The 23,251-nt window shown below is 47.7% G+C and overlaps 1 protein-coding gene and 2 long non-coding RNA genes across 3 annotated transcripts; 1 reads left to right on the top strand and 2 right to left on the bottom strand.

The window, feature by feature from the left end:
• Window positions 1-500: 500 nt before the first annotated feature.
• On the bottom strand, window positions 501-2,293 carry LOC140422403 (uncharacterized). The gene is made up of 2 exons (XR_011947430.1): window positions 2,147-2,293; window positions 501-867 (listed from the first exon to the last, which is right to left on the bottom strand). It is a non-coding gene; the product is annotated as an uncharacterized lncRNA (long non-coding RNA).
• LOC140422419 (uncharacterized) lies at window positions 2,284-6,858 on the top strand. The gene is made up of 2 exons (XR_011947449.1): window positions 2,284-2,472; window positions 5,074-6,858. It is a non-coding gene; the product is annotated as an uncharacterized lncRNA (long non-coding RNA).
• Window positions 6,859-11,379: 4,521 nt separating this feature from the next.
• Window positions 11,380-20,282, bottom strand: LOC140422387 (uncharacterized). Its single transcript, XM_072507407.1, has 3 exons — window positions 19,755-20,282; window positions 17,021-17,345; window positions 11,380-13,827 (listed from the first exon to the last, which is right to left on the bottom strand). The coding sequence occupies exon 3, from the start codon at window positions 13,479-13,481 to the stop codon at window positions 12,567-12,569; it is 915 nt and encodes a 304-aa protein (XP_072363508.1). The 5' UTR covers window positions 13,482-13,827; window positions 17,021-17,345; window positions 19,755-20,282; the 3' UTR covers window positions 11,380-12,566.
• Window positions 20,283-23,251: the final 2,969 nt, after the last annotated feature.

The following is a 23,251-nucleotide window of genomic DNA, read 5'->3' as shown; positions in this document are numbered from 1 at the left end:
AAGATTAACTATATCACAATCACCCAGTATCAACTAGGTCTTCTGTTTAATACAGAACAGGATTAAACCCAGTGTCCATTATTACAGGTCTCTGTGGCTGTTGGATGCCTGGTTTCACTGGACAGCTGACGAGCCCACAGCTTCACTGAACTCGTCTACCCAGGGTCTGTTTCTAAACCCTCATCACAACATATTACCTGGTTAGCTATTGCATATATCATCATGGTCAGACACCTCACACAAAGCTCAACCAGAAACAACGGTTCTTCTTTCTACTGATCCCAGCTCCTACAATGGGTCACAGCATCTCCAGCCCTCAGCTCTGTTACTGGGCTGTCATTGACATGAGCAACAAAGAGACAGCAAGTTGCCTGAGGCTGAATGGGAAGTTGAAACTTGTGACTCAAAACCAACTGTGTAAGATCTCTGAAAAGATCAGGAATTTTAAAAGATAAATTCTATACCCAGTGAACAAATTAATGAGTCATAAGACAAAAACATCATGTTTTATGATTTTTACTGCAACAAACTAGAAGCAACAATGCCTTAACACTATTTTTATAGGGAACGTATCCCTTGAACTATAAATAGAATGTTGCCCTTTTACTTTTAAGACAATCAAAAATCACACTCCATGGTTTTGTCGCTGAAGTTGTCACTCAATTCTCCTGGTACCAGCCCAATGTGATTCTTCATTCCTGTGTTTACTTCCATTCTGTTCCTTCGCCTGACTGGCAATCCTTAACCCCAGATGTGTCTTTTGCAGTAATAGTTTTCCTGATGATATTCAGGTCCTGATAAACCAAGTGACTCTTCCAAATCCTGAAGTGACGTTCGTTTTTTTTCTGCAAATCTTCATCTAATATCCTGTAAAAGGAATTTATAAATGGAAATTGAGAACAGGCAATTCTAGTTTCCATGCAACACACTCTCCCTCCATTCTCACTCTGTAATGTTCATCCTCCTAATTCTCTAAAGGTGCTGATTCAGGCTGACTGACAGATCCCTGCTCACTGCTTCCCATCTTGGAGAGGCCTGAAAATCTCCATGCAGACTGCCAGACATAAATATGTCTATATTACTGAACTCAAAATGTGTGGAACATATAGACTCGATTCACTTCCTTTCTCTACAGTTGCTGCAAGTTACCAATGACCCCTCAGGATGAGAAAAGAAATGGAAAGATAAAGTAGACTTGGAGCGGCTGCTGCCTCTTGTGGGGCATTCCAGAACGAGAGGTAATAGTCTTACGGTAAGCGGTAGCAAATTCAAAACAGTTTTAATTAAAAAAAATTTTTTTTTAGAGTAACCAATTATTTTTTTTTCCAATTAAGGGGCAATTTAGTGTGACCAATTCACCAACTCTGCACATCTTTGGGTTGTGGGGGTGAAACCTACGCAGACACGGGGAGAAAGTGCAAATTCCACAGGCAGTGACCCGGGGCCGGGATCGAACCCAGGTCCTCAGCACCGTAGACAGCAGTGCTAACCACTGGTCCACAGTGCTGCCCTAATCAAAACAGAGTTGAAGAAAAACTGTTTCTACCAAGGGCTGTGAATATGTGGAATTCACTACCCCAGAGTGCGGTGGAGCTGGGACAGTGAGTAAATTTAGAGTTGGGCAGATTTTTAATCGGGTTCAATGATTCTGAAGAACTCTCAGGACAGTGGAGATAAGGCCAGGATGAGATCAGCCATGACCGAATGGCAGAGCAGACTCGATGGGCCAAATGGCCTAATTCTGCTCCTATATCTTATGAACTTCTGGTTAAAGTCCAACAGGTTTATTTCGATGTCGGAGCTCTGCTCCTTCCTCAGGTGAATGAGCAGCGCTCCAAAGCTAGTGACATCGAAACAAACCTGTTGGACTTTAATCTGGTGTTGTAAGACTTCTTACTGTGCCCACCCCAGTCCAACGCCGGTCTCCACATTATGACTTTATGAAAGGGGGAGACATTGATTTGATTCCCAGATGTTGCCCAGAGGAGGAAGTTTTAGTCTGAAACTCATTGTCCAACCTCCACATTGTGACATCACAAAGGAGCTCATCCTCTAAATCAGCCAATAGGAATCGATCCGCTCCGCGGTGACGTCAATGCATTAGTGCGCACACGCCGGCGCGCGGACACGCGAGCCCCGTCCCCACCCTTTGTTCTCTCTTCCCCAACACATCCTCGAAACGGTTTCCAGGCAACCGGCTGACAGTTCCGACTGTCGGTGTTCCCCCTACCCTGACCCGGGACTGCGCATGTCTCAGGGAGAGGGGAAGCTCCGCACGCGCAGGAGAGCTCACTTCCGCTGACCTTTCCACTCAGATGTTGACCAATGGAAAGACTGGGAGGACCGGAAAGGATCTGCCCCTCCGCCAATCAGATGCGGAAGTTGGAAAAGGAGGTTTCTGCGGAGCAAAGCTGTTGTTCCTTGAACCCTGAATGAGCTTGAGCTGCACACAGACTCCTGTCTCCAACATCTGTGAGTAAAACACTTTCTTTTCTCCCCCTAGTCTCATTCTCACCTTTAATTGGTCACTTGCAGCAACTGAAGGGAAAGGAAGTGAATCCATGGAGGGTGCGGACTCTGCAAAGCTTGGCCCAGGTCTCTCTCTCTCTCTCTCTCTTAAACACATTGACATCCTTTGCTCCCTCAGCTTGACACATTTATTTGTCTGGCTAAAAGGATGTTCACAATTAAAGGGCTGGTTTCTCCAGGAGATGGCTGGCATTGATGGGGTCAGTAAACAGGCCAAATCAAACCCAGCCAATTACTTCCCTGTCGGAATACTCTCCATCATCAGCAAAGTGATGGAAGGAGTCATCAAAGGTCCTATTAAGTGGCACTTATTCTGCAATAACCTGCTCCTGGACGCTCAGTTTGGGTTCCGCCAGGGTCACTCAGCTCCTGACCTCATTACATCCTTGGTTCAAACTTGGACGAAAGAGCTGAATGCCAAAAGTGAGGTGACAGTGACTCCCCTTGACATCAAGGCAGCATTTGACCGAGTATGGCATCAAGGAGCCCCAGCTAAACTGGAGTCAATGGGAATCGGGGGATAACTTTCCACTGGTTGGAGTCATACCTGGCACAAAGGAAGATGGTTGTGGTGATTGGAGGTCAATCATCTCAGCTCCATGACATCACTGCAGGAATTCCTCAGGACAGTATCCTAGGCCCAACCATCTTCAGCTGCTTCATCAATGATCTCCCTTCCATCATAAGGTGAGAAGTGGTGATGTTTGCGGATGACTGCACAATGTTCAGCACCATTCTCAACTCCTCAGATAATGAAGCAGTCCATGTCCAAATTCAGTAAGACCTGGACAATATCTAGACTTGGGCTGATAAGTGGCAAGTTACATTTGCGCTACACAAGTGCCAGGGAATGACCATCTTTGAAAAGAGAGGATCTAACTACCACCCCTTGACATTCAGTGGCATTCCCATCGCTGACACCCACACAACCAACATCCTGGGGGTTACCATTGATCAAAAACTGAACTGGACTAGCCATATTAATACTGTAGCTACCAGGGCAGATCAAGGGCTGGGAATCCTACGACGAGCAACACGCTTCCTGATACCCCAAAGCCTGTCCACCAGACATCTACAAGCACAAGTCAGGAGTGTAATCGAATGCGCTCCACTTTGCTTGCTGGATGAGTGCAGCTCCAACAACAAAGAAGCTCTACTCTATCCAGGACAAAGCAGCCTAATTGATTGCACCCCCTTCCATAAACATTCAAACCTTCCACCATCGACAAACAGTAGCAGCTGTGTATACCATCTACAAGATACACTGCAGTAACTCATAAAGGTTCCTCAGACAGCACCTTCCAAACCCACAACCACTACCATCTAGAAGGACAAGAGCAGCAGAAACCTGGGAAGCCCACCACCTGGAAGTTCTCCTCCAAGTTACTCACCACCGTGACTTGGAAATATATTGCCATTCCTTCACTGTCCCTGAGGCAACATCCTGCAATTCCCTCCCTAACAGCACAGGGGATGTACCTACACCTCCAGGACTGCAGCAGTTCAAGAAGGCAGCTCACCACTACTTCGGAAGGGCAACTGGGGAAGGGCAATAAATGCCGGCCTAACCAGCATTGTCCACATCCCGTAAATTAATTTTTAAAAATTTAATATTGGACAGAGATATGTCTAGTGTTGTTATATGGTATGTATTGTAGATATTATTGATGGTTCTGTAATAAAATACATGGATTATTATTTCTACTTTTGTAACATAGTACTGTACCTACATTATATAGTTCCAGTTATAGTCATTGCAGCACTGACAGAATCCATTTGGGAACTCAAGTCAATGCTGAGTCACTGTCCAGCAATCCAGTCAGTCCCATTCCCCCTCGATATCCCTGTTCACCTGCAAGTTTATTTTCTTCAAGTAACCATCCTATTTTACTTTAAATTATTGATCATCTCGACTTCCACAACCCTTGTGGGCAGTGAGTTCCCTGTCATGACTAAATAAAATTCTTCCTCAGAATTTCCCTACCTCTAATCAGTAAATATACTTATATGGAGATTCTCTACTCTTGTACAGGTTTTAGTGAGTTTAGATTTGTTGATCAGCGCCTTCACGAAAACTGGGAGGGAAAATAAGTGAATACAATCTGTGTATTACACACATTTTTCATCCAGTAATATCGACATATATCTGTCTGGCAGCCTGCATGAAGATTTTCAGGTCTCTGTGTCCAGGACAGGAAGCAGTGAGCTTGGATCTGTCAATGAGCCTGAATCAGAACCTTCAGGAGAATTGGGAGGGTGAATATTAGATACAATGAAAATGAAATGAAAATCGCTTATTGTCACAAGTAGGCTTCAAATGAAGGTACTGTGAAAAGCCCCTAGTCGTCACATTCCGGCGCCTGTTCGGGGAGGCTGTTACGGGAATTGAACCGTGCTGCTGGCCTGCCTTGGAGTGTGTGGGATTGAGATTTACAGCATTTCAGGGGAAGAGAGAGGAAAGAATGTTCGATATAAACTAGAATTGTCTGTTCTGAGTTTCTATCCTGTACTGACAATGATTACTATTGTAAAATCTGTTTGCAGGAAGTTCGAACGAGAGGAGTTTGAGGCCGATATCTCAAACTAAATATCACATCAAGAACTGACTGAGTAACTCAATTCTTGGGATCATCGGCCTTTGAATCTAGAAGGAGAAATGTTTGTCTATTCTGTCTGCTTCACGAGATTTTAAACATTAGTGTGTCTGGAAAAGCACTGAGACACAAACACACACCCGTGTGAGACTGTTACAGAGCACTGACTGTGGAAAGAGATTTAACCAGTGACACAATCTGAAAAAGTACTACACCATTCACAGCAGGGAGAGACTGTATCGGTGTTCTGTGTGTGGACGAGGCTTCACTGATTGGCCAACGCGGTGAGACGCAAGATCACCTGGACCATGGAGAAACCATGGAAATGTGAGGATTGTGGGAAGGGATTCACAGCCCCACACGAGCTGGAAAGGCATCAACACAGTCACACTGAAGAGAGACCTTTCACCTCTCAGTGTTTAAAGGGATTCACTGCCATTGGCAGCCTGCGGAGACACGAACGAGTTCACACTGGGGAGAGGCCATTCATCTGCACTGTGTGTGAAAAGGGGTTCACTGACATTGGCAGCCTGCGGAGACACGAACGAGTTCACACCGGAGAGAGGCCATTCATCTGCACTGTGTGTGATAAGGGATTCACTCATTTACACAACCTGCAGACCCACCAGCGAGTTCACACCGGGGAGAGACCATTCATCTGCACTGTGTGTGATAAGGGATTTACTCGGTTACCCCACCTGCAGAGACACCAGAGAGTTCACACCGGGGAGAAGCCGTTCATCTGCACTGTGTGTGATAAGGGATTCACTCAGTTATCCCACCTGCAGAGACACCAGCGAGTTCACACCGGGGAGAAGCCGTACATCTGCTCTGTGCGTGATATGGGATTCACTCAATTATCCAACCTGCGTAGCCACAATGTCACTCACACCAAGAGCAGGCCCTTTAAATGCTTTGACTGCAGGAAGGGTTTCAAAAGCGCTCAGCTACTGATGTCCCACCAGCGCATTCACACTGAGGAGAGACCGTTCAGCTGCTCTCACTGCACAAAGAGGTTTCAAACATCATCCAGATTGCGGAGACACCAGCGAGTTCACACTGGAAAGAAGCCATTCACCTGCTCTCACTGTGGGGAGGGATTCACTCAGTCGTCCAACATGCTGAGACACCAAAAGGTTCACAAGTGATGACCGGTTAAATCCTGCGGTTATTCCTGCTGTTAATCACATCCAGGACTGAACCTGGAGTGGGTGAAAGTGTTTGTCTCCTCGCCAACTCCTGGTGCTCGGACGTGGTGACCCTGGCGAACTACTGCTCCCCGGATCTGGAATACCCGACTGAAGTGCCGTCCAAACTACCTTCCATGGGAATTCTCTTCTGCCATCATCACGGCGGTCTACATCCCACCCCAGGCGGAAGTGAAGAAGGCGCTTGATGAATTGTACACCGCACTGCTATAAATAACAATGAAGCAGAATACCCGGAGGCCTTGTTCATCGTGGCCGGGGACTTCAACCAGGTCAACCTCGAGTGTACTGCCAAAATTTCACCAACACATCTCCTGTCCCGACAGGGACCCCAACATCCTTGACTGGAAGTATCGGCAGTATCAAGGTGCTAAAGTACGTCCTGTACTTTCCCACTAACCTGCAGACAAAACAGCTGCAACTGTACTGTGTATAAACGTGTGTTATTGTAACTACTCCTTGAGATGCTTCGGTTCGCTGAAGCATTCCCTGCATGTTTGTAATAAAGATTCCCAAACTTTACCCAACTCTAGACTCCGAGTGACATTTGTCCCAAAACAACCTGGTGTCAGGAACAGGATCCACTGACGGCTCTGATTAAAGGAAAGTCCCCGTGGACAGCAGATACCGGGGTGAGTATTGTTTGTTTTATACCACCCGTGTTTAGTTCAGTCTGACTGACCACTGGGGACTCCTCAGAACCTCAGGGAGCTGTTTCTGGTCTGTTTCTTTGACATCCATTCAATGCAATTTCAATAACTGGAACATTTCAGGCAGGGAATTGTCGGTTTTATACCAAGGATATGTTTGGGGGCGATACTGAAGTCCCCGTGACCGAGAGGGTTTTGTAGCTGCCAAAATATGAGGGGATAAAGCCGTACGGGAGGTGAAACAGAAAGAGTTAGGCAGCTGGACAGAGTTTGGCGTGTGTTCAGAGGTCCCAGATAGGGGTCAGCCAGCATCATCACATCGATGGATCTGCACAGAAAAGGTCCAACCAGGTGGAACTTATAAGGCCCAAGGTGAGGTCAGTGACGCGGGAATTTGAAGAAGTCTTCGGAGAGAAAGAGGTCAGAGTGGACTCACCCACAGCGGGAAAGGTAATTTTGAAATTTCTTTGGCCCTTTTCGTGACATTTTCTCGGAACCTTCAGTCAAGAAACATAAAAGCTGCATTTGCGCTGGGGATCACCTCCAGAGGGCAGTGTTTCTGCAACCACCTACGGTGCCAGATGGAGATCGAAGACTTTGGAAGTTCAATAAGTTTGTCTATGTTTTGAACAATGTTTCAAGTGTATGGCACTTCTCAGTTAGATCAGTTTTGTCCAAGTCAGGTTGTCCCTACCTGAAGGCAGAAGCTGCCGTGCTTTATTGGTACGAAGGCAGGAAACTCTCGGGCATCTTTATGATGCATGTTGATGGCTGCCTATGTGGTGGTACTAGTGAGTTCCAAAATAATGTTACTGACAGGATCAGAACAACATTTAAGGTTGGAGCCAGGCTTCTGGGACCTTTAAATAAATTGGAATGGAAATCGGGCAGTGTGGGTCTGACGTGACTTTACATCAACAATCTCACGGTGACAGTATGAACCCTGTCACAGTCAATGGGGCCGGGGCCTCACAGAAAGATGAAGATGTTTCCAAAGCTGGGACTGAACTGCTGCAAAGTTGAATTGATGAATGGGGCCCACAGGCAAGGCCGGATACAAGTTTTGATGTCTTTGAGCTGAGTTCTGTAATGAAACATCCAGAGGGCAAGGATATTTAACGGGCAAACAAAACATTAAAAAATACAAGATGGAGAAATGTGTGCTGAAATTTCCATCTTTGGGTGAGCTGCAAGATATAAAATGGATTTTTTTAGTGATGCCTCACTCGGATGAGCCTGGCTCAGTGTCTGTACACTGAGTGATGTTTAAAAATCTCTTTCAGCAGAAGAACAGACAAACATTTCTCATTCTAAATTCAAAGGTCGATGATATTCAGCTCCCATGAATCGAGTGACTCTGTCATATCTTGATATGATGTTTGGTGTGAAATTTCTGTCTGTAACTCCTCCCCTTCTAATATCCTGTAAAAGGAGTTTACAAAAGCCATCACTGTTAGTGCAGGATACCCAAATGAAATGTGAAATTCGATCCTATTGTAAGATCCGGGTTTGGCTCCAATCTCAATTGTAACACTCAAATCAATTACACGTCAGACTGTGTTGTGAAAGTTACCTGCAGCTCCTGACTAGTTACAGGCCATTCCAGGTACAGGAATATTGTCACAGAATTTATTAAGTTAATTGTAATAAGTACAAAATCACAATAATTAACAAAAGCAGTGGATCAGTCCGTTCACTCTGGATCACCAGCTCTCAGCTTCCAGGTGACTGTGGAGCTGTCTCTTGTTCTGTTGACTGAAGTCTATCCTCTTACTTCATGTTGAGTTGTGCACCGAGCTCCAGAGAATTGTAGCTCATTAACCCTTTCTAGTACCTACCTCTAACCATGGCTGGTAGTTTCCTGTGGTTCTGATTGGCCCAAGCAGCCCATGATCAGTCCCTGATTGGTTAAATGGGGCACGATCAATGTCTGATTGCTCTCTGAAGGATATCGGTCACCTTGCTGATGTGTGATGTCAGTTTCTCATTGTGGTGTCACTTCCTCATGATTAATATTCGTCAGGCTCATCGTCCTAACTGATGCCTAAAGTCACCCATGATTATTGTGGTACATTAATTACAAGCCTTATTTAATACTTCCTGTACACTCTACCTACAATGTAACTACTGTTAGGAGGCCCATTAACTACTCACACAAGAGACCTTGTAACTTATTAGTTCTTATCTCGAGCAAAGCTGATTCCACACCCTTAACGTTCAGGCTAAGTTGATCTCTCTGTACTGAACTAATGTAATCCTTAATGAACAGGAGCAATCCCATCATCTTTTCCGAGCTTCATGCATTCCAATATGTCAAATACCCTTCAACATTTAGATTCCAGCCTTGGTCCCCTTTCAAACAAGTCTCTGTAATGTCTATTAGGACACACATTTATCTCTATCCGTGCTGACAATTCTTTTTTTTAAATTTAGAGTACCCAATTCATTTTTCCAATTAAGGGGCAATTTAGTATGGCCAATCCACCTAGCCTGCACATCTTTCAATTGTGGGGGTGAAACCCACGCAAACACGGGGAGAATGTGCAAACTCCACATGTCAGTGACCCAGAGCCAGGATCGAACCTGGGACCTCGGCGCCGTGAGGCAGCACTGCTAACCACTGCACCACCGTGCTGCCCCATCTGCGCTGACAATTCATCCAATCTCTGTCAAATGCTGCGTGCATTTTCAATCCATTTTCAGGGGTTCAATAATCCAATAGGGATTTCAAGTGAAACCTCTTCATCCAGCGAGTTGTGAGAATGTGGAACTCACTACCACAGTGAGTGGTTGAGGTGAACAGCATGAATGCTGCATGAACAGCTGTATCTTGACAAGGGAGAAAGGAATAGAAGGAGATGCTGATGGGGGGAGATGAAGAGGGCTGGGTGGAGGCTCATGCGGAACATAAATACTGACAGAGACCAATTGAGCCGACTGGCCTGGCCCTGTGCTGTAGACTCAATGGAACAGAGACAAATGTATTCATTTTAGATCCACCTGATAAAACTCTTTTCTTGGGATGGAGGCATCACGGGCTGGGTCAGCATTTGTTACCCATTCATAATTGCCCTTGAACTGAGTGGCTTGCTAGGTCATTACAGTGGGGGACAGTTAAGAGTCAACCACATCTGTGTGGCTCTGGAGTCACGTGTGGGCCAGACCAGGTAAGGATGGCAGATTTCTTTCACCGAAGGACATTCGTAAAACAGATGGGTTTTTACAACAATCGACAATGGTTTCATGGTCATCATTAGACTTTTAATTCCAAATTTTTATTGAATTAAAATTTCACCATCTGTCCTGGTGGGATTCGAACCCCAGAATAATACCTGGGTCTCTGGATTACTCGTCCAGCAGCAATACCACTAGGCCACCGCCTCCCCCATACTATCCAGGATAAAATAAATGCAAAGTCATGAGACTGTCCAGAATGTACCTGTTGTATAGAACCTTGGTCAGACCGCAGCTGGAGGACTGTGTGCAGTTTTACTGCCCTTGTCGCCAGAGGGAAAGGGCAACAAAGGTTCACCAGACTTGTTCCGGGGATGGCAGGACTGCCCTTAGAGGAGAGATTGGAGAAACCTGGCCTGTATTCTCTAGTGTCAAATAATGAGAAGTGATCACAATGAAACCTACAAAATACTGAAAGGAATAGACAGGGGAGGTGCAGGTGAGATGTTTCCCCTGGTTGGGGAGTCTGGAACCAGTGGACACAATTTCAAAATAAGGGGGAAGCCACTTAGGACCGGTCTCGGAGGAGACATTTTTTTACTCACTGTGAGTGTTGTGAATCTTTGGAATTCTCTACCCCAGAGGGCTGTGGAAGCTCAGTCATTGAGTGTGTTTAAAGCAGAGACTGACAGATTTCTAAATACCAATAACACAAAGGGATATGGGGATAGTGTGGGGGACCCAGACTCACTCACTCACTCACACAGACTCACTCAAGTGGATGATCAGCCATGATCGTATTGAATGTTGGCGCAGGCTCGATGGGCTGAATGGCCAAGTCCTGCTCCAATGTTCCAATGATACAAAGAAAGGTAGGAAAGTGAATTGTGAATAGGACATAAGGAGGTTACAAGGTGATATAGATAGGTTAAGTGAGTGGAAAAAATATGCAAAATGGAGAATAATGTGGGAAAATGTGAAATTGTCCATTTTGGCAGGAAGAATAAAAAAGCTTATCTAAATGGTGAGAGATTGCAGAGCTCTGAGATTCAGAGGGATCTGGGTGTCCAAGAGCATGAATCACAAAAGGCGAGTATACAGGTACAGCAAGTAATTAGGAAAGCTAATAGAATGTTATTGTTTATTGTGAGGGGAATTGAATACAAAAGTAGGTTATGCTCCTGTGAGCGGGAATGAATCCAAAAGAATCCCTTGACATTCAGGTCTGCTTCAAACACACAACAGTTTATTGTTGTAACACCGGCGGGGAGTAAGCCTCTGGGCAAAGGCAGATACCTCTCCACTGAACAAAGGGAATCATCATCATTTATACAATTTCAAATAGTTAGTCAGCCCAACTCAGCCGGACACGATCCAATCACAATGATTGTAGATTACACACATTGACTGGTAGATCCAATGAAAGTGGTTACTGGGCAGCAGGGAATTGCGTGATCAGCTCATGGACAGCTAGGGGGTTACTCATGATGCCTTCCAGACCCCCTCATCGACCATCCTTGGGTCTCGTGTATACATAACTCACTTATCTTAACCTTGTTACTGGCTGGTACCATTGTCAGAATTCCATAAGAGCATCCCCCTTTGTGAGGGAGAGAGTGAGCTGACTGGTGGTGATTTAATCTGACGGTCACCACACCTCAGACGAAGGACAATGTTGAGGAGGCGGGGCCTTCATGGATGGCCTCAGCCGGTACGGCAGTTGAACCCACGCTGTTGGTGTCGCTCAGTATCACAAACTAGCCATCCAGCCAACTGAGCTAACCAATCCCCTGAAATATTAGTTATTGCCTGTCTCCCGTCACACCATTTAATGTTGTTTCTCAGTCCATGTCAGACAACCTGCCCCATACCTTGATAATTTTCTTCTGCGAGAAACACGAGATAAATTAAACAAAAGAACCATGTACCCTCCATGGCCCATCTCCATGGCAAGGTGGCATGCTTTAGGGGGATCCAAACAGAAATGGGAAGGAAACATCTTCCAACTTCCAAACCAACTTTCAATCTGTGATCCTTGTGAAATTTGAAACCAGGTATTCGCAACAAGGCTCGAAGAGCAACAGCCCACTGGAGTCAAAGTCATGAGACCGGCCAGTCCAGTAGAGGAAACTCTCCAACCATCCCCATTGACCAACTGTCAGAATGAACAAAATGTAGTCCTGGATGTCATTGAGAACAGAAACAATAACAGTAGAATCCAACCCCTGTAATCACTTGTGAACTTGTTTGTGTCTCAGCAGGTGCGTTGAATCATGGAATCCCTTCCCACATTCAGAGCAGGTGAACAAACTCTCCCCAGTGTGAACTCGCTGATGTGCCTGCAGATGGGATAACTGAGTGAATCCCTTCCCACACGGAGAGCAGGTGAACGGCTTCTCCCCAGTGTGAACTCACTGGTGTCTCTGTAGGTTGGATAACTGAGTGAATCCCTTCTCACACGGAGAGCAGGCGAATGGCTTCTCCCCAGTGTGAACTTGACGGTGTGCCCGCAGGTTGGATAACAAAGTGAATGTCTTCCCACACTGAGAACAGGTGAATGGCCTCTCCCCAGTGTGAACTCGCTGGTGTGTCTGCAGGTGCGATAACCGAGTGAATCCCTTCCCACACTGGGAGGAGGCGAATGTCCTCTCCCCAGTGTGAACTCGCTGGTGTGACTGCAGGCTGGACATATGAGTGAATGCCTTCCCACACTGGGAGCAGGTGAATGGCTTCTCCCCAGTGTGAACTTGCTGGTGTGTCTGCAGGTGGGATAAGAGAGTGAATCCCTTCCCACACTGGGAGCAGGTGAATGGCTTCTCCCCAGTGTGAACTTGCTGGTGTGTCTGCAGGTGGGATAAGAGAGTGAATCCCTTCCCACACTGGGAGCAGGTGAACGGCCTCTCCCCAGTGTGAACTCGCTGATGTGACTGCAAGTTATCGAACCGAGTGAATCCTTTCCCACACTGAGAGCAGGTGAACAACCTCTCCCCAGTGTGAGTTCGCTGGTGTATCTGCAGGCTGATCAACTGAGTGAATCTCTTCTCACACTGAGAGCAGGTGAACGGCCTCTCCCCAGTGTGAACTCGCTGGTGTATCTGCAGGTGGGATAACTGAGTGAATCCCTTCCCACACTGGGAGCAGGTAAACGGCCTCTCCCCAGTGTAAACTCGCTGGTGTCTCTGCAGGTTGGATGAGGAAATGAATCCTTTCCCACACTGAGAGCAGGTGAATGGCCTCTCCCCAGTGTGACTGCGTCGATGAATCTCCAGCGCAGATGGGACTCTGAATCCCTTCCCACAGTCCCCACATTTCCATCGTTTCTCCATATTTTGGGTCTATTTGTGTCTCTCCAGGGCGGACAATCAGTTGACGCCTTGTTCACACACAGAACACGTGTACGGTCTCTTCCTGCTGTTTTTTCAGGCTGTGTAACTGATTAGAGCTCTTTCCACAGTCAGTGCTCTGGAACACTCTCACTCGGGTGTGTGTGTCTCGGTGCTTTTCCAGTCACACTCATGTTTTAAAATCTTCTCAAGCCAACAGACGAGGCAAACATTTCTCCTTCTAGATTCAAAATCCGATGATGTTCATGCCCTGATGAATCGAGTGACTCAGTCTGATCGAGACGCTTAGTTTGAGATATCTGTCTGTAATTCCTCCTTTTCTAATATCCTGTAAAAACAATTTACAAAACACATCAGTGTCAGTACAGGACAGAAACTCAGAACACACGGGGACTTCCGGTTGCGACATGTCGGGAGCGGCCGCATATGAGGCAGCTCTCATCCGGGGACTTTGTTTTCCATCTTTTTCACCCGGTCTTTGAGGGGGTTTGGGGATATTTCAAATTTGTCAATGGGATAAAGCTCAATTACTGTGGAAATGTCCAAGAAACCAAGTTTGAAGAAGCCAGCGGGCAAAGAATCGTCATCCGATTCAGATTCTTTTCCAGGCTCATTGGAAACAAAATGGCGGCGGCTGCTGCCGAAGCGAAAGTTATGGTGTTGTCAGTTGAGATGCTCATGGGCATCTTAGCAACAGCCGACTATCACCGAGGATTTCCCTATATCAACCGAGGAGCCCCCAGCTCCTATTCAATTGATAAACGGTAAAGGGTGCAGGGCATGGGGGTGGCTCTTTCGATGAAGAGCAAGCGGATTGTCTCTTTAGAGGCTAAGATGGTCTTTTGGCTGATAATAACAAATCTCGATGTGCCAAAGTAGACGACTTAGAGAATCGCTTCAGGAGACAAACTCTTCGCGTTATGGGCTGCTGGAGGGATTGGAGGGCCCGCACCCGACTGAATACACGTCCAGGATGTTTGGTAAGATGGTGGGGAGGGTGAACAGTTGTTCCTTCCTGAGCTGGATGGGGCCCATCACTCGCTCTGTCAGACGCCTTGCCCAGGAGAGCCACCTCGGGCAATTACCGTCAGGTTCCACAGTTACCGGGATAAGGAACGAGTCCTGAGGTGGGCGAATGATCACCGTAACTACAAATGGGATAGCCATGCCATCAGGCCCCATCAGGATGTGGGGGCGGAGCTGCCAAAAAAGAGGGCGGCATTTATCAAGGCCAAGGCTGCACTTTTCATATGTGGTGTTCGGTTTGGGGTGGTTTACCCCGCACACCTCCCAGTGAGTTTTAATTCAAAAGACCACTACTTTTGAGGCGCTGGATGATGCCGATGCTTTTGTGAGGAAGCTCAGGCTCGGTATATTTTGTATTATATATGGGGTCTTGTTGTTTTTGGAGAGGGATTGTGGTTTTGGGGTCTTGTTGGGGTTTCTTGTACCAGTTTGTATTTGACTGTTTTTTTGTGGGGGTGGGGGTTTCCTTTATTTAAAGTTGGGTGCAGGTGGGAGGGGGGGGGGTTGTTATGGTTACTCAGTTTTATATGCCCCGGGGGGGGGAGTTGCCCTGCGAGCTGAAGAAGGTAGTTAATGGGAACGAAGTGGTGGGGGTAACTGCAGCTCATTAACATAGTATAGGTTTTAGATTATGGGCTGAGTGTGTTGGTTCTGTTTGGCGTTAAGGATTGTTGAGCAAGGATTGTTGAGCTAAGGGTCTGGGGGGGTTCTTCGGGCTTTTGGTTGTGGTTTTAATGAGAGGCAGGGAGATGGGGAGCTGGGGGATGGAGAGCTGGGGGATGGAGAGCTGGGGGATGGGGAGCTGGGGGGATGGGGAGCTGGGGCATGGGGAGCTGGGGCATGGGGAGCTGGGGCATGGGGAGCTGGGGCATGGGGAGCTGGGGCATGGGGAGCTGGGGCATGGGGAGCTGGGGCATGGGGAGCTGGGGCATGGGGAGCTGGGGGATGGGGAGGGTTTATCGACAGTGACTACAGCTTGCTCTTTGCTCTGTTTTGTTGGGGGCCTGGTGGCCGACTCAGGTGGGCTCGATGCCGATACTTTTTCAGTCATTTTAGAATGATCTCTTTTGGTGGATATGGCCGACTGGGGTACGGGGTGGGTGGGGGTAAACCCTCAATCCGACTGGCCATTTGGAATGTGAGGATGTGAGGGGGTTGAACGGTCTAGTGAAGAGATCAGGGATATTCGCTTATGTGAGGAGTTTGAATGCAGATGTGGTGTTTTTGCTGGAGAGCCATTTGCGGGTCAGGACCAGACACGGTTACGGAAGGCTTGGGTGGGACAGATGTAGGTCCCAGGGGACCGCAGTGTTGATAAGTAAAAGCGTTTCTTTTTCAGCTTTTCGAATTCTGACAGATCCGAATGGGAGACACGTGATTGTCAGTGGGTCTTTCGTGGGCACCTTGATAGTCCCAGTACATGTGTCCACTCCGAATTGGGATGATCACAGTTTATATTAATAAATTACTGACCTCTATTCCTGACTTGGACACACATCAGCTAATCTTGGGGGGAGACTTTAATTGTGTTTTGGATCCTAGTCTGACCGATCTATGCCCAGGTCTGTGATTCCTTCGGGGTGGCCAAAGTGGTGGTGATTTTCATAAGACCATATGACATAGGAGCAGAATTAGGCCACTCGGCCCATCGAGTCTGCTCCGCCATTCAATCATGGCTGATATTTTCTCATCCCCATTCTCCTGCGTTCTCCCCATAACCCCTGATCCCCTTATTAATCAAGAACCCATCTAACTTAATGGAGCCGATTGGGGGGCAGAAATTCATACCTTGGATCCGTTGTTATAAAGGCCTCCCACCACTAGTGTTTATACAAATATGCTGAGCTCAGGTTATTTTCAGTTGGATAGGGGCATAAGGCAGTGTTGCCCACTGTCTCTGCTTCTGTTTGCCTTGGGGTGGCATGGTGGCACAGTGGTTAGCACTGCTGCCTCACAGCACCATGGACCAGGGTTCAATTCCAGCCTTGGGTGACTGTCTGTGTGGAGTTTGCACTTTCTCCTCGTATCTGAGTGGGTTTCCTCCGGGAGCTCCGGTTTCCTCCCACAGTCCAAAGATGTTCAGGTGAGGTGGACCGGCCGTGATAAACATCCCCCTAGTGTCCAAAAGGGGATGGTTGGGTTACAGGAATAGGGTAGAGGTGTGGGCCTAGGTAGGATGCTCTTTCAGAGGGGCGGTGCAGACTTGATGGGCCGAATTGCCTCCTTCTGTACTGTAGGAATTCAATATTACTATGAATAAAGCCATTGGCTACTATGTTGAGGTTTTCCGGGTGATGGACAGGGTTAGAGAGGCGAGGGAGAGAGCACAGGGTGTCCCTGTATGCAGATGATCTGCTTCTTTATATCATGGACCCAGTCTCCATGATGGATGAGATAATGAAGCTTCTGTGGAGTTTTGACTCCTTTTCTGGGTACAGAGTAAATCCGGACAAGAGCTCATATTATCTGATGATCCCCCAGAGAGGGGGGCTGACCTGGGGATGTTGCCTTTTAACCTTGCCAGATCCAGCTTGGTTATCTGGGAATCCAGGTAGCCCACGAGTGGGCCTCTCTTCAGAAATGTCAGTTTGCTCGGCTGGTGAATGAGGTCAGGGCAGATTTGCAGAGGTGGCAACCTCCCACTGTCTTTGGCCGACAGGGTTCAGATGGTTAACATGAACATCCTTCCGAGGTTGCTGTTTCTTTTCCAATGTCTCCCTATCTTTTATCTTTCTTCCCAAATCATCCAATGTTAAAATCAATACGCTGATTACTTCTTTCATTTGGGTGGGAAGGACCCCGAGGATTTGCAGGACATTCCTGCAGAGAGAGAGAGACAGGCTTAGCCATATTTCATCTGTTTAAGAAGGGTAGCAAGGATAATCCAGGGAACTACAGGCCGGTGAGCCTTACGTCAGTGATAGGGAAATTACTGGAGAGAATTCTTCGAGACAGGATCTACTCCCATTTGGAAGCAAATGGACGTATTAGTGAGAGGCAGCATGGTTTTGTGAAGGGGAGGTCGTGTCTCACTAACTTGATAGAGTTTTTCGAGGAGGTCACAAAGATGATTGATACAGGTAGGGCAGTGGATGTTGTCTATATGGACTTCAGTAAGGCCTTTGACAAGGTCCCTCATGGTAGACTAGTACAAAAGGTGAAGTCACACGGGATCAGGAGTGAGCTGGCAAGGTGGATACAGAACTGGCTAGGCCATAGAAGGCAGAGAGGAGCAATGGAAGGATGCTTTTCTAATTGGAGGGCTGTGACTAGTGGTGTTCCGCAGGGATCAGTGCTGGGACCTTTGCTGTTTGTAGTATATATAAATGATTTGGAGGAAAATGTAACTAGTCTGATTAGTAAGTTTGCAGACGACACAAAGGTTGGTGGAATTGCGGATAGCGATGAGGACTGTCAGAGGATACAGCAGGATTTAGATTGTTTTGGAGACTTGGGCGGAGAGATGGCAGATGGAGTTTAATCCGAACAAATGTGAGGTAATGCATTTTGGAAGGTCTAATGCAGGTAGGGAATATACAGTGAATGGTAGACCCCTCAAGAGTATTGAAAGTCAGAGAGATCTAGGTGTACAGGTTCACAGGTCACTGAAAGGGGCAACACAGGTGGAGAAGGTAGTCAAGAAGGCATACAGTATGCTTGCCTTCATTGGCCGGGGCATTGAGTATAAGAATTGGCAAGTCATGTTGCAGCTGTATAGAACCTTAGTTAGGCCACACTTGGAGTATAGTGTTCAATTCTGGTCGGCACACTACCAGACGGATGTGGAGGCTTTAGAGAGGGTGCAGAAGAGATGTACCAGAATGTTGCCTGGTATGGAGGGCATTAGCTATGAGGAGCGGTTGAATAAACTCGGTTTGTTCTCACTGGAACGACGGAGGTTGAAGGGCGATCTGATAGAGATCTACAAAATTGTGAGGGGCATAGACAGAGTGGATAGTCAGAGGCTTTTCCCCAGGGTAGAGGGGTCAATTATTCGGGGGCATAGGTTTAAGGTGCGAGGGGCAAGGTTTAGAGTAGATGTACGAGGCAAGTTTTTTTAAACAGAGGGTAGTGGGTGCCTGGAACTCACTACCGGAGGAGGTGGTGGAAGCAGGGACGATAGTGACATTTAAGGAGCGTCTTGACAAATACATGAATAGGATGGGAATAGAGGGATACGGACCCAGGAAGTGTAGAAGATTGTAGTTTAGTCGGGCAGCATGGTCGGCACAGGCTTGGAGGGCCGAAGGGCCTGTTCCTGTGCTGTACTTTTCTTTGTTCTATTATTGGGCAGCCAATATTGAAAGGGTGCTGGGGTTATTCAGAGATCTGAATTCTATATGGGGGCAGATGGAGACAGGCACTTGTCAGGGTCCAGTTTACGGGCCTTGGTTAATGCCTTGCTTCCGTTTTCTCCTATGGAATTGATCTTGAGCCCTGTGGTGGTGGCTACACTGAGGGTTTGGAGATAGTTCAGGCAACGCTATTGGCTCAGCTCAATATTGTTGTTGGCCCCTCTCTATGGGACTCACCACTTTTTGCCTACGGATTTAGATTTAGATCCTGGAGGAGGGAAGCTCTGGAGAAGTTTGGTGACTTGTTTGTGAACGGCAGGTTTATTGGTTTTGATGAACTGGTGGAAAAATTACAACTCGCGAGCTCTAATTTTCTTAGATGCATGATTTCCTACGTAAGGAGATCTCGGCGTTTCCTTTAGCACCCCTGCCGTCTCTGATGATTCGGATTCTATCTCTTGCTGACGTGGGTGAGGGAAGGATTTCAGATATCTACAGTCTGCAGAGCAAGCTCCACTGAATGAGGTGAGGAGAAAGTGGAAGGGGGAATTGGATCTGGTTTCTGTGGAGGGGGTGTGGAGTGAGACTGTACAGGGTCAACACAACCTCCTCCTGTGTTAAGTGGAGCTTGACAGGGGGCATCTGACTAGGTTGCGTGGTTTTGTTCTCGGGGGTGGAAGACAGGTGAGCTTGGTGTTCTCGGGTCTGGCGAATCATAAAAGGTACCATCCTTTTAGCCAGACAAATAAATGTGTCGAGCTGAGGGAGCAAAGGATGTCACTGTCTTTGAGAGAGAGAGACCTGGGCCAACCTTTGCAGAGTCTGCACCCTCCCTGGATTCACTTCCTTTCCCTTCAGTTGCTGCAAGTCACCAATTAAAGATCAGAATGAGAAAATAAATGGAAAGGGGGAGGAAAGAAACTGTTTTACTCACAGATGTTGGAGACAAGAGGAAGTATCAGTCTGGGTAAAGCTCAATATTCATTCACACAAAGCCCGCGCTCTGATTGGCTGGAGGGCCAAAGTCCTTCCGGTGGCCCACTCTTTCCTTTCGTCAACATTTCAGCGGGAAGTCAGGGCGGGGGGGGTGAGTCTCTGCACATGCGCAGCTGCCTCTCTGCATTGGACATGCGCATTACCGGTCGACTCTGGGACGCAAGCGGAATTGTCGGTGTTTGGAGCATGCGCATTCGGAATAATGGGCCTGTTCGTTTTGGAAAGCCCGAGCAAAACTAAGGAGGTGGGTGGGAGGATTGGGAAATACTCTGTGGAGCCGCAAAACCCTGATGAATAGTTGTCAGCTCCCTGATTCTGGTTCGGGAAATTCTTTCCCAGGTCCAGGCTCAAGTTAATGCCCAAAATATTTGTTCAGTGAGTGGAGGATGGGGAGGGGAAAACAATAAGGTTAGACCCCGCCCCTCATTCACTCTGACTGGCTGAAGGACCGAGCGGCTGTCTCCGTCCTCTAGCCCCGCCCCTCATTCTCTCTGATTGACTGGAGGACCGAGCGGCTCTCTGAGTCGTCCAGACCCGCCCCTCATTCACTGCGTGCTGGAGGACCATGCGTCTGTCTCAGTCCTCCAGTCCCGCCCCTCATTCACTCAAATGGCTGACACAGTCCTCCAGCCCCGCACCTCATTAACTCTGACTGGCTGGAGGGCCAAGCGGCAGTCTCAGTCCTCCAGGCCCGCCCCTCATTATCTCTGATTGGCTGGAGGACCAGTCGGCTCTCAGTCATCCAGCCCCGCCTCTCATTCACTCTGATTGGCTGGAGGACCAGGCGGCTCTCAGTCCTCCAGCTCCGATCCGTTACCTGGAGACTGGGCAGCGCATTCCCAACGTAAGATATTCAAATTCCGGCTCCAAAATCACACCCTGGCGAGTAGGCCGTGAATCCCTAAGGAAAGGTTTTTTCATTGAGCTCCGAAAATCCGGACCTCTCAGTCCACTCCCTGGAAACTAGGCCGTGAATCCCCGAGGAAAGGTCTTTATACTGACTGCTCCGAGACTCTGCCCCTCCAAGTCCGCTCCCTGAAGACAGGGAGAAAGAGGCGTTAGAGACTCGGTATTGGGGAATGAGAGAGGAAAGAATGTTCTCCAGAAACTAGAATTGTCTGTTCTGAATTTCTATCCTGTGCTGACAGTGATGTCTTTTGTAAACTCCTTTTACAGGATATGAGAAGAGGAGGAATTACAGACAAATCTCAAACGTAACGTCTCGATCTGACAGAGTCACCAGATTCCCTGGGATCTGACTATCATCAGCCTTTGAATCTACAAGGGAAGAAGAACTGTTTGCCTAATCTGACAGCCTCAAAAGGATTTTAAACATCATTGTGACTGGAAAAGCCCTGAATCCCCCCCCCCCCCCATGAATCAACATTGTGCCATTCACAGTGGGGTGTGACACATGTGACGAGACTTCCAACTAATTTTCTGACCTGGAGAGACACAAGGAGACACAAAACATGGAAAAACCGTGGATATGTGGGGACTGTGGGAAGGGATTCAATGCACCATCTCAACTTGAGATTCATCGACGCATTCACACCGGGGAGAGGCCGTTCACCTGTGCTCAGTGTCGGGAGGGATTTACTGTGTTATCCCGCCTACAGACACACCAGCGAGTTCACACTGGGGAGAGGCCGTTCAACTGCTCAGGGTGGGAAGGGATTCACTCAGTTATCCCATCGACAGACACCAGCGAGTTCACACTGAGCATAAGCCATTCAACTGTTCAGTGTGGGAAGTGATTCACTCAGTTATCTCACCTGCGGAGACATCAGCAAGTTCACACTGGGGAGAGGCTGTTCACCAGCTCTCAGTGTGGAAATAAATTCTCTGAGTTATCCAGCCTGCAGACACACCAGTGAGTTCACACTGGGGAGAGGCCTGAGAAAGATGGAAAACAAAGTCCCCGGATGAGAGCTGCCTCATACGCGGCTGCTCCCGACATGTCGCAACCGAAGTCCCCGTCTGTTCTTAATTTCTGCTGTACTGACACTGATGTCTTTTGTAAATTGTTTTTACAAGATATTAGAAAAGGAGGAATTACAGACAGATATCTCAAACTAAACGTCTCGATCAGACTGGGTCACTCGATTCATCAGGGCCTGAACGTCATCGGACTTCGATCAGACTGGGTCACTCGATTCATCAGGGCCTGAACGTCATCGGACTTTGAATCTAGAAGGAGAAATGTTTGCCTCGTCTGTCGGTTTGAGAAGATTTTGAACATCAGTATGACTGGAAAAGCACCAAGACACACACACCCGACTGAGAATGTTCCAGAGCACTGACTGTGGAAAGAGCTTTAACCAGTTACACAGCCTGAAAAAAACATCACACCATTCACAGCGGGGAGAGACCGTACACGTGTTCTGTGTGTGAACAAGGCGTCAACTGATTGTCCGCCCTGGAGAGACACGAGGAGACCCAAAATATGGAGAAACGATGGAAATTTGGGGACTGTGGGAAGGGATTCAGAGTCCCATCTGCGCTGGAGATTCATCGACGCAGTCACACTGGGGAGAGGCCCTTCACCTGCTCTCAGTGTGAGAAGGGATTCACTCAGTATTCAGACCTGCAGACACACCAGCGAGTTCACACCGGGGAGAGGCCGTTCACCTGCTCTCAGTGTGAGAAAGGATTCAGTCAGTTATCCAGTCTGCGGACACACCAGCGAGTTCACACTGGAGAGAGACCATTCACCTGCTCTCAGTGTGGGGAGGGATTCATTCAGTTGATCAGCCTGCAGATACACGAGCGAGTTCATAGCGGCAAGTGGCTGTTCACCTGCTCTCAGTGTGGGAAGGGATTCATTTCCTCATCCAACCTGCAGATACACCAGCGAGTTCACACTGGGGAGAGGCCGTTCACCTGCTCTCAGTGTGGGAAGGGAGTCACTCAGTTATCCCACCTGCAGTCCCCACATATCCACGGTTTCTCTCACCTGTGGAGACATCAGCGAATTCACACTGGGGAGAGGCCGTTCACCTGCTCTCCGTGTGAGAAGGCCATCACCACGTTATCCAACCTGCGGAAACACCAACGAGTTCACACCAGGGAGAATTAACTCAGTTGGCTGGATGGCTGGTTTGTGATGCAAAGCGACTCCAACATCAGGGGGTTCAACTCCCGTACCGGCTGAGGTTATCCATGAAGGTCCCACCTTTTCAACATTGCCCCTTGCCTGAGGTGTGGTGACCGTCAGATTCAATCACCACCAGTCAGCTCTCTCTCTCTCTCAAGAGGGCAAAGCAGACTCTGGTCCTCTGGGACTTTGGCGACTCTTATTTCACACAAATACAACAAACATAGATTCCTTTAAGGAGCAAAAATCCAACAGGAAAAGTGATGCAACCATGGCTAACAAGAAATGTTAAAGATTCCATTAGATCAATGGAGGAGACTCATAAAGTGGCCAAAATA

The sequence above is a fragment of the Scyliorhinus torazame genome, chromosome 5 (assembly GCF_047496885.1).
Source record: "Scyliorhinus torazame isolate Kashiwa2021f chromosome 5, sScyTor2.1, whole genome shotgun sequence".
NCBI lineage: Eukaryota > Metazoa > Chordata > Chondrichthyes > Carcharhiniformes > Scyliorhinidae > Scyliorhinus > Scyliorhinus torazame.
The sequence above is the reverse complement of the archived record's forward strand: the minus strand, read 5'-3'. Positions and strand labels throughout refer to the sequence as shown.